The sequence below is a fragment of the Scophthalmus maximus genome, chromosome 15, assembly GCF_022379125.1.
Source record: "Scophthalmus maximus strain ysfricsl-2021 chromosome 15, ASM2237912v1, whole genome shotgun sequence".
Lineage (NCBI taxonomy): Eukaryota > Metazoa > Chordata > Actinopteri > Pleuronectiformes > Scophthalmidae > Scophthalmus > Scophthalmus maximus.
The window spans coordinates 6882945-6898334 of NC_061529.1; the positions used below are offsets into that span (position 1 = coordinate 6882945).

General features: G+C 43.0%; 3 protein-coding genes across 3 annotated transcripts; all 3 read right to left on the reverse strand.

The window, feature by feature from the left end:
- Positions 1 to 884: 884 nt before the first annotated feature.
- LOC118285679 (protein ALP1-like) lies at positions 885 to 4143 on the reverse strand. The gene is made up of 4 exons (XM_035609450.2): positions 3840 to 4143; positions 2626 to 3174; positions 2352 to 2512; positions 885 to 2048 (listed from the first exon to the last, which is right to left on the reverse strand). The coding sequence occupies exons 1-4, from the start codon at positions 4002 to 4004 to the stop codon at positions 1616 to 1618; spliced, it is 1308 nt and encodes a 435-aa protein (XP_035465343.2). The 5' UTR covers positions 4005 to 4143; the 3' UTR covers positions 885 to 1615.
- A 200-nt stretch (positions 4144 to 4343) lies between these two features.
- tpgs1 (tubulin polyglutamylase complex subunit 1) lies at positions 4344 to 7474 on the reverse strand. Its single transcript, XM_035609453.2, has 2 exons — positions 6935 to 7474; positions 4344 to 5940 (listed from the first exon to the last, which is right to left on the reverse strand). Exons 1-2 carry the CDS (start codon positions 7285 to 7287, stop codon positions 5292 to 5294), a joined length of 1002 nt encoding a protein of 333 aa, XP_035465346.2. The 5' UTR covers positions 7288 to 7474; the 3' UTR covers positions 4344 to 5291.
- A 714-nt stretch (positions 7475 to 8188) lies between these two features.
- On the reverse strand, positions 8189 to 14623 carry LOC118285678 (inositol-3-phosphate synthase 1-A). The gene is made up of 11 exons (XM_035609449.2): positions 14398 to 14623; positions 13973 to 14099; positions 12974 to 13135; positions 12401 to 12530; positions 12011 to 12204; positions 11550 to 11699; positions 10671 to 10886; positions 9930 to 10094; positions 9713 to 9826; positions 9020 to 9237; positions 8189 to 8903 (listed from the first exon to the last, which is right to left on the reverse strand). The coding sequence occupies exons 2-11, from the start codon at positions 14084 to 14086 to the stop codon at positions 8741 to 8743; spliced, it is 1626 nt and encodes a 541-aa protein (XP_035465342.1). The 5' UTR covers positions 14087 to 14099; positions 14398 to 14623; the 3' UTR covers positions 8189 to 8740.
- Positions 14624 to 15390: the final 767 nt, after the last annotated feature.

Consider the following 15390-nt stretch of genomic DNA (forward strand, 5'->3'; position numbering starts at 1 on the left):
ACTTGATTTATAACGTCAGTAAACGTTTGCCGGAGGAGTTTATTGCCTCAATCTCTAGTTCCGAGTCTTCTTCAATACAGCATTATGTTCATTTTGTAAATTTTGGGTCTCATTTAGAGTAAAATAGATGATAAAGCCAGCCCATTAATGGCGTTTAGTTTATCTATTATTTAATATCCACTAACTCCATCCATTTATTTTATTGTGACATCAGATTTTACCCGCTGTTACCGTAATGCCTAGTATATACACGTAAGGCAAAATAACGTGGGGACTTGTTTGACCGGGCTTTTTGAAGTGAGTGCTGGCCTGACTGCAGTGATTTGACTGTGGACACTCTTATGACATGTAAAACCATATATATTTTTTTTCATTTTTAAATTTCCTTTTTTTTTTTTTACAGCATTGCATGTGAGATCACTGTTAAACCCAGTCCAACATCTGCTGTGCGTATCTCAAATATCTTGAAGGTTAAGAGCAACATGTCAAAACTGAAGACATTTCAACAATCACTCCTCCATCACTACATCAATTACTTGCAGAATAAGACCACACAAATCATTCGTTAGGCCTGTGGAGGCTGTGTACTGTGATAGCAGTGACATCTTGTGGCCTCAGCGAACGATTGCATATAACTATTTATCTATCCATCTATCTATCTATCTATCTATCTATCTAAAGCCTTTCATATGTATGTATTTACAGAGTTGACATTTCAGGTCCCCTTGCCTAAAAGTAAATGTTCCCACCATCTTGTTCAGGTGGGAACATTAACACAGTAGTCTGGCATATGCACTAGTGGAGAGCGGTGAGTGGATCTTTCGCAGGTCTATCATCTCGGAATTCAAGGTTTGCATTCCAAGAAATATATGTTATTAAACTGCTTTGCAATCATTTTCAATTTTTATTTAGAGTTTTCTGTGCCACCACGTTTGCCACAGCAGCCAGTGACCAGCCAAGACTAGTAGCCTTCTATGTTTGAGGTCTATATCTGTTATTGGTCATCTGCAGTTTACAACAGCTGGGCTGATGAACCTCAGCATCTTACATGACAAACACTTAACCTTAGGTATTTAGTTTAAAAAGTTGCGCCGTCAAATTCACAATTTAAAAGTATTTAAGGATGAAAATCCAAGTTAAGTAGTGTTCATCAGCATACAGAAGCTTTGGCAGGTCAGTGGCAGCAGGTTCTAAAATTTAAGCTGAAACTTCAAACTGAAGGCAGCACAGAGCTTTAAAAAAGTCAAAAATCTGGCCAAATACTTATTCTGGACTGTACATCAAACATATCTAAATTATACAATGACGCACTAAATAAAAATGTACATAATATCTGAAGACATAGAAAAGGTGTAATACATGATACAAGTCAATTGTTTTGATAGATTAAAAAAAACAAAATGGGAAAAATACAATTTTTCCCATGTTTGTTTGGACGAATGGTGGCACCCGAATATGAGATGTGGCTCATCTTTACAGCAGTCGGAGGGTGAAATGCATAAACATCCCTGGCAACAGTTAGCATAAAGATACAAGTGACAGACTGACATTTCCATCTCGACAGCACAAGCCAGTACAAAGATTTAAAAACATTTTTTAAATAGTACTAGTCTTATCAGTTATTCGAGTGTTCAAAATAGTCACAGAAGAGGTGCCGCACGTCCTCAGCCTGACTTTGGTCCATGCCGCCTGAGAGGAGCAGCTTGTGGCCGGGTTGAGGGCTCTCTGACTCGGCCACCTCCACCTGCCACTCCGCCTTGAAGGCGTCACTGTGCGACTCGCACATGTTGTGCAGAATGCAGCAAGCCAGGATCATGGTGGGCACCACGTCCAGTCCGCAGTCGTTCCTCTTGCTCAGGCACTGCCAGCGCGCCCTCAGCCTCAGCAGCGCCTCCTCGGACACACGGAGCGCCCCGGCGAGTCGCCGGTTGAAGAGCCGCTGCGGCTCCGTCAGCGCCGTGCGACCTGCCCCCCTGCCCTTGTCCTCGGGATAAGCCTTCATCAGCCAGCTCTGGAGCGGGTAGCAGGCCTCCCCCAGCAGCACGTACCTGGACACGACAAGATGGGTCTCTCTCAGTTATGGCCTGAAACGACACACTGCGAGACCTTTGGGGTCTAGATATTAAAATTAAACACCTTTAGATAGAATTGTGACAACATCCACTGGCTTGAAGTTCAGTTAGGAGACAGAGATTTGAATGCTAAACCCCTTCAAAACAACACTCTAACAAGAAATCACTAAAAACAAAACAAGGTTATAACCAGGCGGAAGGACTCTTCAACACCTTGTGATTTACTCGTTACTGTACTGGATCCTGATGCAACTGTCACGCTGCAGGCTTTCATTCTACCTGAGTGGTTTTCCCATGAAGATAGATAGCGGGGCAGGCGACAGTCCTCCTTCTGCAGCTGTGGCCCACAGTGATGAGTTCTGTAAGATTTCAGCTGGGTCTGTCCCGCCTGGGAAACTGGCACAAACGTCCCAGAACTGCCCCCGGCCACTGACAGCCACCTGAAACAGCAGAGAAACAGAAAGTAGGGGGGAATGAATGAAAATCTGACGCAGGACAACTAGTGAGCATCTGTCTGCAGCGGCGTGGGTGCAGGTGCCTTTTTTTTTTCTACCTGAGACAGCACTGAGAGCCAGCCGGCAGGGTTGGCATAGTCCGACGCATTGTTTGATGGAGTGATGATGGCTGTGTGGAGTGTTGCTACGGCAGCAACACAGTGAGGGAAGCCCAAGTTGGACAGGAAGAGCTGGGCTGAATCCTCCAGCTCCTGCTCGTTGGGCGGCCGCAGGTAGACCGAGCTGAGGAGCGCCACGATGGCGTGACACATGTCTCTGACACACCGGCACACGGTGGACTTGCCCACGCCGAACAGAGTGCTGATGGTGCGGTACTCGACGTTTGATGCCAGGCGCCACAAAGCCACGGCAACGCGCTTCTCCACCGGCAGCGCCAGGCGGAAGCTGGTGTTCTGGCGAGCCAGACGGGGCCTCAGTTTGTCACACAGGTAGAAGAATGTCTCCTGGCTCATGCGGAACTTATCGAGCCAATCAGAGGGCTGGAATTCTGTCATCACCACGCGCTCCCACCAATCAGTGCTCTGAGTGGTGGTCCAGGGACGTGTGCGGATGCGGACGTTGGAGCGGATGCCTCCTGCTATCATCATCTGGTCGGGAAAAAGACCAAAAATCAAATCAAAGAATTTCACGTTTTTTAAAATCACTGCGTCTACTGACACTATGACAATATCATGCTTTCTCTTTTTAAAGGGAAAATGTTGCATTTAGGTTTATCATACTCATAGCCAGATTTTAGATAAATACGTGTAGATACTATTCCTACCCACTACAGGATTTACTTTATCTTTGTTGGCTGTTTATATAACTGCAAATTTGCTGATTAATTGGTTAGTCAATATGTGCGATTCAGCTCTATTTATATTCTCATACTGCATAATTCTTTTTCCATTTTGCAATTGCTGCCAAAGGAGCATCAACAAATAGTAATGAATTGAGGCTGTGAATTACTTGTGAATCACTTTTTGTATTTCAGCAAATTTTTTTTTTTTTGCGGAATTGAATTTAATGTAAGTTTTACTTTATGCTATTTAGAATATCAGCTTTTGATTACTAATGTATTTGCAGACTTTTCTGGAATACAAAACCAAGTTATGCTTATTGTTATTGGTTGCAGATTGATGACACAATGGCAAATCCATTTAAAATTAAAGACCAACAAGTGGGTGAATATTTTCTGCAGCAGCCACTGTATGTGACTGTGATCAGATTAGTTTTCTGTTTCTCTGGGATGCAGGTGATGAGAGGGACTGACCATGAGCATCCTCCTCTGTCTCTGGAAGAAGTACTGTCGGTGTCGGACGCGTCTCTGGATCTCATCGCGCCGCTGGACGTCCGCGTTGTTTCTGTCTCTGCGGCGCTTCTGCAGCATGTACGTCATGAGGAACATGAAGGCCCGCAGCTGCTGCTCGTCCGCCATGTTTCCCGAATCCAGCCGGTAGGCAGCAGAGAGGACATTAAGTTATTCTAATGAAAAGTTATTACAGCTGTTGTTGCGTCTGATGTCATTCCATCTTTACGATGTGCGCTTGTGCACATCCGGTCTTTTTCCTGTTTGTGTCCGTGTCTGAACCACCAGGGCGGTGCTGCCATCTAGTGGCCCAAAATATGTAGTGGTTTTCAGAAAAGGATTCAAATGTGGAAAAATAATCAATTTAGTAATATGCTCATAACTTAAAATAAAAGTCTAGCGTAAAAGTTAACACTTAAAAAAAATATTTCAGATTAAAAAATACTTAAAAATGTAAAAGTAGACCAGTGTCTGTGTTATATATTTATTGTTGTAGTCTATTCAAGTCAGATTTCTTTTAGCACATTCAAAACAGCAGGATTTGAGCCAAAGTGCATTACAATCACGGTGAGGGGAAAAAGCAACACAAGGTTCGATAAAAATAAAAAAAAGTAGTGCAGTGATATAATCAAAATCAGTACAGTATAAGACAGAAGATAAGATTGAAATGTATTGATTGATAAATGTATTGGAAGTGGGACCGAAACAGCAACATTTTAATTTTGTGAATGGTGTAAGTTAAATTATTTACTATACTCTGTAGTTTTTATCTATAACAATATATCATTTTTGATGAAGATTATCCTTATTTGTGCATGTACAATCTTTATCTACACTATAATAAGTGCCTTTATTTGGCAACATAATTTAGTATAGTAAAGTCTATAGTAAGTCTCTTTGTAAAACAAAACATTAGAAATGCTTCTATGTACATCAACATCCCAATCTACAGCCTTTTTAATCAACATCACTTTGCTCAACAAAAACAATAAAATGATGAGTTAATAAAAATCTAAATAGTGATGATATATTACAGGGCTGTTGTATTGAATTGCAGTAGATGTAGCGTCGCAGTGTTATTTTCTGAACTGAGCATTTCATGGAAAAGACTGAACGACAATGGAAACTGTCAGGACAAATACTGATTTCAATATATTTGGTCTATCCAAGGAACTCTGTGTCCTTCACACGGCACAGTGGCTGCCTGCAGACGCCGTTGACATTAGTAAGCTCAAGAACAGACACAAAACAATGTGGATTATCTTAAGTGTTTTCCACCAGACAGTGGCAGAGGAGGTTATATCTGTGGGTCTTATGTAGACAATCTGCCATTTAGGCGGCAAGGGTGATTATTTACTCTATCGTATACTGTAGATGGCTGTACATTCATAAATCATGAGAACACGGAGAACAAACCTAGGACACGACTTTAACTCGAGTGATAAAAAGCTCAGCGGCTGCATTCTCAAACTCCTTTGCGTCCATGTTGCCACCCGGACCCCGCGCCTGTGCTCCGGACATGGCCTGGGCGAGCTTCCAGGGAGAGATCTTGGAGCTGGCCTTCAGGTAGCAGATCGCCTTTGCCTCCAGGCAGGAGTTTCCTTTGGTGTTTGCATTGACGCAGCAGTTCGCTTCGCAGCCCTGGGACGTCTCCAGAGCTTCTTTCAGGGTCCCCAGCACGGCCAGGCTCAGCGCCCGCGAGGCGGGCCCGTCGTCCGGGCAGCACACCTCGGCGTAGAGCCTCTGGGCCTGCCGGATGTAGTCTGAGAACACAGCACACGTGAGCACGCCGTGACGGAAGACTTCGTAAGGGACCGCTTCGTGGTCTTGGCAGTGGAGGCGTCGGAGGAGTGGCGCGAACGTGGACGCAGGGACCCCACCTTCACTGCATAGACACTCCAGAGTCTGTGTGTAGAGGCCTCCTCTCACCCCTCCTCCTCCTCCTCCTGTTGGGCTCTCAGTGCAGGAGCCGTCGGGGCCTTCAGGAGCCTCACCTGGATGTCTATGGGGCCCAGTGAGGTTCAGGAGGTCGTAGGCCACACAGACGTTGTTGCTGAAGGCAGATCTGGGTTGGAAATTGAATTTAATAAATTAAATCACATCAGGCTTTAATCACATCATGGCAACAAATTGGTGACTAATACTGCACTGTATGTGGCAGAGTATAAATCAATATGTTCAGAGGGAGGAGGTGGCAGTATATCGAAACTGGTCTATCTCGAAAATATTACAATACTCTGATACACTTCCAATCCTTGTTTTTTAAATCCTTGTCGTTTTAAAGAAAATGTATAAAGTATATAACACCCTCATTTGCCAACCAGGAAGCTCTGGATTATCCACAGCACCGAGGACATAATTGTTCCTGGAAAACATTTTTTTATTTTTTATTATAATGTATCAATGAAGAAACAAAAGTCCTTTCACCTGCTTCATATTCATTGGTGATGTCAGGTAAATATTTATCACCTATGGCAGATAAGATCATAACTACCTATCCTATTAGATATCAGAGGTCAAACAATCCTATGGGTGAGCCTTACTGAAAATACAAATCAAGTGTCATGCTGAAAGAGGATGACCAGCAGCCACAACCTGGCAACCCAAAAGATGCTCTATTTAATGGCTAGTAGCTGTTATATAAAGCATTAGTAAATCATTCTCAAAGCCATTAACCTTTTATCAAAGAGCACCATTTTAGTGGCACCTGGTTGGTCTGTTGAACAAATAATAATGATGTGTTCCAGCTTGTTAATAATGCTATTGTGCATCGTAGCTGAGTCTGCGTTGTCTTTCACTGGTCAACATAGGGTATATGAATATTGTGGTACTAGTATCATTCTGTGGGTTTCTCTACCACGGCCACGCCTACTCAAAATCACATATTGATTAATTAAACTTTATATTACTGTAGTTTTTTTTACAGTGACGCAAAGCAAGCATATCATATTGCGTCATATTAGAATACTTGTTTCGTGTGATCGAATATTTTCAATCTACGTGGGGAGCCCATGTGAACTGCTGGTCCCCCACTACAATCCCACTGTTGGACCGCGAACCTCTGGGAGTGGTGCGCCAGCCGCAGGTGCCACAGCGCCCGGTTGAGATGCTGCTGCTCCTGGGCGCTGGCGCTCGGCGGGCCGTTGCTCAGCTGCTGGTCCGCGTCGCCGCATCCGGCCGTGCCCCTCTCCGTCGTGGCGGCGAGGTTGCAGAAGTGGTCCGCCAGGAACCCGATGGGGTCGTCCGACCGGGCCTCGACCATCTTCAGGATGGCCCCGCGCAGCAGCTCCCCCAGCCCCGCCTGCGACAGAAACTCCCTGTCGCTGTCCGACCTGGTGGCGTTGCCCTCGGGCATCCCGGGAGGAGGAGGAGGAGGAGGCACCCCGGACCGGCGTTTCTCTTTGTCCGCCATTGCTGTTGACGTCCCGTGTCGCAGCAACGGCAGCGGAAGTGATTGAAGAGACCGGTCGGGAAACAGGAAACGGACCAGGAGGGGTGTGTCCCATTGTCCTGATCCCGGGGTGAAAAACACGTGGCTCGGTCCACAATGCAAAAAAGTTCCCTTTGCCCTCGCAGCTAAAACATATAAAAGGCCACGTCTGTGGAATTTATCTGAATAAAAGAAAAGTAATAATAATCATCATCATCATCATTCAAAAATATTATTAATCCCCAAATCCCAAATTTGGATTACAACAATATTAAAATAAATTTTTATTTTTTAAAAACATTTTACATTTTTTTATAAAAACATTATAAGTAATAAAAGGGAAAATTTGAAAGTATGAGAGAAATAATTTTTGGGAAATAATTTTTAGAAGTAAAAGTAAAAGTTTGGACTTGTATATAAAATTTTGTCTTTTCACCTTAATGTACAATAATTTCAACTTCAGCTAACCTTTTTACATAATAATCTTTACTTATTAAATCAGACATTTGCCTTCATATCTCTTCATTTGATGGTAAATAAAAAAGACGTTTTTTGTTACTATTTTATTTTTCTATCTTTTTTTCTTTTACAGGCAGAAAAGCTAGTCAACTGTTTTTTCATGCAAAACTACACCCTGTTTACGGCCTACTACATTAATATGGAATAAGCATGTTGTGTTTCTGTGGCACACTCACGCTCAAAGAGAGACTCATTTTATCTGTTTCTGATTAAATTACATGTTTTATGTTCTTGTTCCTAGTTACCTTGTTGTACAATGATTCTATTACCCAAACACTATAACCCAGCCACAGATAAATAATATCTGAATTTGACATATGGCTTAGTGGGAAGAATGGTGAATCAAACAGACACTTTTCCTTCAAACGACAACAATATCTCAATGTTTATTGTATATTAATATCTGGACTACCTTGACTCACTTGCTGCCACGGCAACCTGACTCCAGAGAAGCACCTACAAATGAACAGGCGGTTGAATAGAAATAACCCAAGTTACTCTTACAGTTAAAATTAAGTTCACATTTTCTGCCATTTAGCTTCGCCAAAGACATGAAACAAACAGGCAGTGATAAACAACACAAGATAAAAAGATGCCGCTCATTCATCAAGCCCATGTACAGTACATTCATTCATTTGCAGATGAAAAAAAACAACAACTAAAATAAAAAAAAAACTACCAGTTACAAATTATTTAATGGTTAATTCTGCATGAAACCATGTCTGTCGGTTTAACCGGACAGGACACTCAGTGTGCTATGATATTAAATACATCTCACATTTAAGTCAAACAGCTCGATCAATGAGGGCTCTTGTTCTTTTTATATAGTGTATTAATTTTAAATCTGCAGGATCGTGTTTCAGTTTTATTTAGGCTGTAGTTTTGTTTTTGCAATCATAATGCACACACCGCATTGTCAGCAACCGTTTGTTAGTGATATACGGTTCCCGTTGGTGAAGACAGCTTTTTTAGTAGCCGCTACTCCGCCGTTGATGTGGGCGGCATACGGAGGCAGGAAGTCTCTCTGCAGCTTGTGCTCCAGGACCATGTGGTTCTGGGGAGGGAGGCCCAGGCACGCTCTGAAAATGACACGGAGAAAGACTCAATTTCAATCATACTTCTATAAAATGTTAGATTTGACTTTTTGCCAAATTGTGTGGTAAGGAAATACCAGAAAAGAAAAACTGAGCCACACCTCATGGTGTTTTCTATGCAGGCTCTCTGGCGGAAGAAAGCGTTGATGACCGGGGTCCCTGATGGGACGAGGGGGGCCTTGCAGAGGAAAGAGAGCAGAGCCAAGACACTGTGGAAGGACTGGAAGTCCTCCTCACCCTGCGGCCGGACAGTCACCCGCTGACAAAGCTCTGTCAGGATCACCAGGTCCAGGATGATGGGGCTGGCTAGTAGAGAGTCCTGTTGTAAAAGAAGAGAGATAGTGGAGTAAGTGAGGGTGAAAAGAATGGTTTCAGACAGATATGAGAATGTGGAGGCCAAAACATATAGTTCCCTGCACACGCAGGAACTACAGAGATACAGAAAACGTAGCATTACCACCATATAGAGAAGATTCTATTCAGTTTTACAAATGCCAGCTTTGATGCCAGGTCACTGAAAAAAGGTGAAATGAAGTCTTGAATCGTTTCATTTCGCTCTAAATTCTACTTTTACTGTAACTGCTGTAGAATTTTTGTGGTATAGCGAGTGATGGAAGAAATTGTATAGCCCAAAGCAGGTGTGTACTGTAACTCTAAAGCCCAAGACTTAGTGAGAAGGATTAACAGTAGGCTCTGGCTCCGAAGCATTCTTCTCCCTAACTACAGTCAGATAATGTGTGGTGGGGTTTTGTTTAGTTCTGATACAGGTATCACAGCATTGAGTGACCACCAACCTCACAGGTGTTGTGCATAGCGATAGTGTTGATCCCGCCCATCATGATTTCAGAGGTGTACTCGTCCATGGCCCGCTTGCTGTCCCCCACATAGGGGACGTACTTGATCACCACCTAAAACAACAAACGGAGAAGGTTGACTAGTCGGCCCTGCTGTTTTCTGTAATCATCCACGTGCGTGGAGCTCATTCTTGTGTCTGTGTCCTGGGCCACTCACACAGTGGTCAGGTTTCTCTCCAGACTGGTACAGGATGGGGTTTGATTGGACCATGTCATCCACCACGTTGCTCTTGGAGATCTCTTTGGAGCGGAACTGCTGCGGTGCCGACAGGTTCTTCCCGTCGTTGTTACCGAGGTGGTTGTAGCTGACGATGGCGGTCGGCTGTCAAGGGGCAGAGAAAATAAAAATAGAAAATAAAATGGTACTTTCATACTCTCATGTGTTCGTCAGATGAATTCTCAACAGGGTGTTATCTAAAGCGAACATAGAGAACTTTTTGGCTTAAACTTGTCATTATGATGTTAAAAATGATTGTACAGTGTAATGTCGACAGAAGAACGACACCATCCACCTTGTGATTTATCCTCAATATTCTCTTGGACGTGGTTTTTGGTATATTTGCAGAAGCTGAATTTTTCCGTTTGCACTTAAGGCTTTTAGTTTCAATTTCTCTGCTAGCGTACTCAGGCTTGTAGGGAGGGTTTGTCCTGTGCATTAAGCCTTGTAGAAGCTATTGTAGTTAAGTGGTTATTAGGACAATTACTGCACACCAGCTAGTAATCCTATTTGTTTTTAACTGCAGAAGTACTCCCTGAGGTGCTATTTCCTCCGTGCTTGGGAGTCAGTACTCCGCCGTACTTAACAAAAAAATCATCTTTTAGAGGAGTGATTCTTGATAGTGTACATCCATAACTTAATTAATCCATCTTGTCTCTCTCCGTACATCCCCTCTCTCACCTTGATTCCTGCGCTGACCAGGAAGTCCACGAGCACCGACTTGATCTTGGTCTGACCGGATTTGAAGTCATCCCCTCCAATGAACACGCCTTTCTGAACGGCGAGCTCGATGGCCCCCGGGACGAACGTGTTCTGCGGGGAGCCATTGATGTAGGCACAGCCCTCCAGTATGCTGGCCACTGCAAAAAGCGTGGAGGGAGAAACCTCTGCTCCAGCCTGATGGATATGGAAAGAAAAAAAAAATCAGATAATGGCTATTAGTGTATCATAAGATTACACAGTTGAAGAAAGCTTGACTTACAGGGCTATATTTCCACCCGAGAAACTCTTTATGTAATCTCTGGCTTGCAACTCTATTATCAACTTCATGCTTATCAAAAATTTAGCTATTTGCTGAAAATCATAAGTGTGTGACATGGACATTTATCATTGCTGACAGCAGCACAAGCATGCTGAAGACAGGAGATAAAACAAAAAGATAAAAAAACTCACCCAAGAGGCACAAATCAGATTTTCTTCCCCTGACGTGATATAAAATGAACAACTGAGCCGACTCATTATGCCATTTAATTTACAAATACACAGTGTAGTGTTAATCTCTTCAATCTTCTAAGCTTTAATAATCACCAAATAGAATGGAGGATTACTGTTTTGTCCTCAGAATTAGGAGAAAATTAAAGTTGAATGGAGGAGTCATGACTACAGGCTACCAACACAAAACTGGTTGGTTTTGTGGGAAAAAAAGAGTTTTCTCACTGGAGAGCTCTACTGAATCCAGCTAAAATGATTTGTGCCTTTGGATCCTCTACTTTAAAAGCATGTTTTAATGAATCTGGAAGTTTCTGAGCCAAACGCTCCTCATAGCTCCTGCTCTCTAACCTGGATTGCAGCTAGCAGGTTCTTGGCGGTGTCATGGACCCCCGTTACGATATCACAGAAGCGCTCTGTATTCGCCGTCCACATGACGATTACTTTGTCCACGCCACTCGACTGACGGAAGTCCCTTATGTCGGCTCGGATCTGTTCCACCTGGAAGAACGTTTATTCTTTCAATCAAATTGAAAATGACGAGAGAAGCAAGACAGTCTAAAGTGGAATAAAAGGATGAAGACGATATAAACCATGTAGACCCTGTTCACATGGAATTGCCAAGGCAGGAAAAGCACAAGTGGAATTAACAGCATTAAAGATCCCAGAATGCTGGCAATGTGCATAGCTCACTCACTGACATAGTTTTCTTAATGGAATCATTAAGTGTCCCAGAAATCATCATTAATGTCACAATTAACACCTCCAATATTCCTGCTTTGACAAGTCAGCCATGAGAACAGACTTATTACCTGCTCTGCCAGGGTCCCGGTGAGGACATTGTCAGCTCGGCTCTCTTGGTTTGCAGCGATGAACTCTGGGACATAGATGGACCGTCTGGGTTTCATGCGGCTCATGTGTGGTCGGAGCTGCTCCTGTAACGACCAGTCGAGCACCTGAGCTCGCTCCATTGCACTTCCCAGGTCCATTGCGGACACATCCCAGCCTAAAAACACAAACATACTTCAAGTTATTAAAAGAAAGTGGCTTAAATGACCATCTTCACCACCTCATGGAAGGGGCTGCCTGTCGTCTTGAGCTGCCCTGGGGTCAGATTGTCCCACTGTTAACCTTTCACATACACTTCTCAGTTTCTGTCTCAGAGGTGAAACCTTGAGCAGACAATCTACAGTAGTCCTTACCATCAAAGATGATATCATTAGGGTGCACCATAGGTAGGAGGTCACGAAAGGGCACGTTGACCTCGCCCTCGAGCCCTGATCCCACACAAACAGTGGAGGCCTGCAGGAAGGAGCCGTAGTAATTTGCTTTCTGAAGAATGAGGAAGAGAGAGGAGAGGAGAAACACCTCTATTTTAATTTTTTCCAAGAAGTTTATTTCAGATGTTTAATCATCAACCACATAAAAAATGGCCCAAATGGAAATCACAAGAACAGGCCATGGAGACAAAGCATGTCCATATAAAGAGAGATCCCCGAGACCAGAGTGAGTTAAGCTCTTAACGCCCTACTGAGCATGTCAGTTTAATCCACCACTCTATCAGGGGCTGGGTTTATATAATGGGACCAGAAGTTTCTCTATTCGCTCCCTGGTGTTTGCCCGAGGTTTTCACATCTTATTTTAGTGTGGTTATTAGGAGTTCATTCATTAAGTTGCACTTTCAAAAACAACAATTGTGGTGTTTTTATATTTTAGCTACAAGTGTTATCAGCCTTTGAATCGGCACACAGGCATGTTTGTGTCACCACGCTCACCTTCACTCCAGTCTTGGTCCTCCAGGTGAGACCCAGCTTGTTGGCCAGCACTGCCGCTGTGACCGTGGTCCCGTTGTTGCCTCCCCAGCCCACCAGCATCACACCCAGCTGGGGCACACGCCTCTCTGTGCGAAACGTCATCTCAGTGCTGTGGGGGGTCACCTGTTCCCCAACACGGAGCAGAGTTAGTGGGGGAACGTACAGATGCATTTGTGTACACAAAAACAGAGATTACTTTTTGATGAGATTACACCAGCCAACACGTTGAGCCTCGAGGACTCAGTAGTCATTACTTCATAATAATATGAAGTAATAATAAATAAAAGATGAAATCCTCTCTCAGACTGAGTGAGTGAGTGAGTGTACTCGTCCCTCTCGTGTACTCAGTACTGAATCGGAACGTCGACATATAATGTTCTCTAGTTACATGTGAACTCAAGACTAATTAATAACATATCTATCAATACCATCATCACATTATTGCAGTTTTATTGAGAGCTTGGCAGTCATTACTACAGTAATACATGAGAACTCAGTAGTATATTATTACATGAGTATGCCATAGTAATTACTATGATATTACATGAGAACTCCATAGTGATTATTACATGACTACTTGGCAGTCATTACTGGAGTATCACATGTACCCATGTATTACATGCATACTCAGTAGTAATTACTACATTGTTACGTGAGTACTCTGTAGTCACTGCTGCAATAATAACATGAGTTCACAATAGTAAGTATTGCATTAGTACAGAGGTGCCCAGCAGTAATTGGGTAGTCAGTATTCCTTCCTGACAACTGACTGGTCATAGCCTGGCTGGGACCCAGATGAATTCTGGGAGCTCATTTCAATGGCTCTGCCAGAGTACGCATTTGCAGACTACGCATTTGCAGACTACGCATTTGCAGAGTACGCATTTGAGTGTTGGTGTGTCTACGCCAGGCTAGACCGGTCGTGTAACAGAGTACAGATGAGGAGGACTACGGACTCACCGTCACTTTGTTTCCGTCTGTGTTCACTGATGTGCTGCTGTAGGAATACTGAGCCACTATGTGCGTATCTGTGTACCTCACATTGGGGCTGTTGACGTGGACGTTCACGGACATGGCTGTTGAAAGTCTGAAAATAAACAGGAGAGGAAACAGATTTCAGTCAACCTCTCTGTCCGTAGAACAAGGCAGTATGAGGAGACATGCTGCGTTTCCTGGACACACCATCCTCTCGCAGCGCCCCTGCCGCCAGCGTGACACGTTGAAACGAATGCATATAATAATAGATACATTATCACTGGCATTTTACAACTCTGGGAAAAACAAAACAAAACAAATAATAAGCATTTCCTGTGTTGCGAAGAGTGAATGAATGAAATAACTCGCAATACGGACTTTAAAAAAAACAAAACCGGAAGCCGCCTCACCTTTTCACCGGGAGGCCTTCAAGTCGTTTCTCCTACAAAAGAACAGTCCGAGTGAGTGTCGCAGATTGTTCAGAGCTTGTGGAATTTTCCAGTGTGCTGAATTCCCTCGTACGACTACGAGCATGTGATTATCTTCCGTCTTTCGACGCCGTGAGCGCAACCAGCCAATCAGAGTGCCCAGTCCCTCTTACATAACCTGCGTGGATGACAACCACGTTGGTACCGGTCGTCAGGCTGCATCAGGAAATGGCCGGTAACATCGATGGAGGCCCCGCCCTCCACCAGGAGGAGGAAGACATTTAATGTTCAGAGAGTTAGACAGACATTTCAATTACAATTAGGAATACATCGATGATATGATAATTAGTCAGATTTATTGATTCATTGATGTGGCTGATTTTGCATGTTCTAAAACTTGGATTGGTCATGTTGGCATTTTGTGACATTTTGCGTTTGAGTGATCATCAGGAGACGATAATAAGGATGATAATGATAATAATAATAATAAAATAATAAACTGTATCTATATAGCAGGATTCATGCATTAAATGCAACACAACGTGCTGCACATAAAAGCAGTTTTGAAACATTTATGATGACACAAATTTGAAATAGTATAGGTTAAAACAAGATTAAACAGGATAAAACAGCAATCTGGTAAAATACACCAAGAAAAATCAAAAAAATAATAAATAAATAAAGTTGACAGGATTTTTCAAGGATGGCAATTGCACACATTTATTATTTAATACTTATGTATGCCTATAATGTTATAGGTGGATATTTGTTGTGAGGATATATTACATGAAAAGAGAATTACAGTTTATAAACACATTTGTAAATTTTGTAAAAGATGTTGCATTGATGAAATAAACTTATTTCCAAAACTTTGCAGTTATGTGTTTTGCTCTAACAGGATGAACAGGGTCAACCTTTGTATGGGGAAAATATTAATCACTGACTTGTCATTTTATCATCCTCATCAGCAGATTA

What these genes read in the sequence shown, in the direction of transcription:
- LOC118285679 (XM_035609450.2), bottom strand. Translation starts at nt 4,004, where the DNA reads ATGGCGGACGAGCAGCAGCTGCGGGCCTTCATGTTCCTCATGACGTAC. An exon ending in GACAGAGGAGGATGCTCATG is followed by an intron (nt 3,175 to 3,839) that starts GTCAGTCCCTCT and finishes TTTCCCGACCAG; the next exon opens with ATGATGATAGCAGGAGGCAT. An exon ending in GGCTCTCAGTGCTGTCTCAG is followed by an intron (nt 2,513 to 2,625) that starts GTAGAAAAAAAA and finishes CTGCTGTTTCAG; the next exon opens with GTGGCTGTCAGTGGCCGGGG.
- tpgs1 (XM_035609453.2), bottom strand. Translation starts at nt 7,287, where the DNA reads ATGGCGGACAAAGAGAAACGCCGGTCCGGGGTGCCTCCTCCTCCTCCT. An exon ending in CTGGCGCACCACTCCCAGAG is followed by an intron (nt 5,941 to 6,934) that starts GTTCGCGGTCCA and finishes TTTCCAACCCAG; the next exon opens with ATCTGCCTTCAGCAACAACG.
- LOC118285678 (XM_035609449.2), bottom strand. Translation starts at nt 14,086, where the DNA reads ATGTCCGTGAACGTCCACGTCAACAGCCCCAATGTGAGGTACACAGAT. An exon ending in CCGGGACCCTGGCAGAGCAG is followed by an intron (nt 11,700 to 12,010) that starts GTAATAAGTCTG and finishes ACGTTCTTCCAG; the next exon opens with GTGGAACAGATCCGAGCCGA. An exon ending in TGCATAGAAAACACCATGAG is followed by an intron (nt 8,904 to 9,019) that starts GTGTGGCTCAGT and finishes TGTCATTTTCAG; the next exon opens with AGCGTGCCTGGGCCTCCCTC.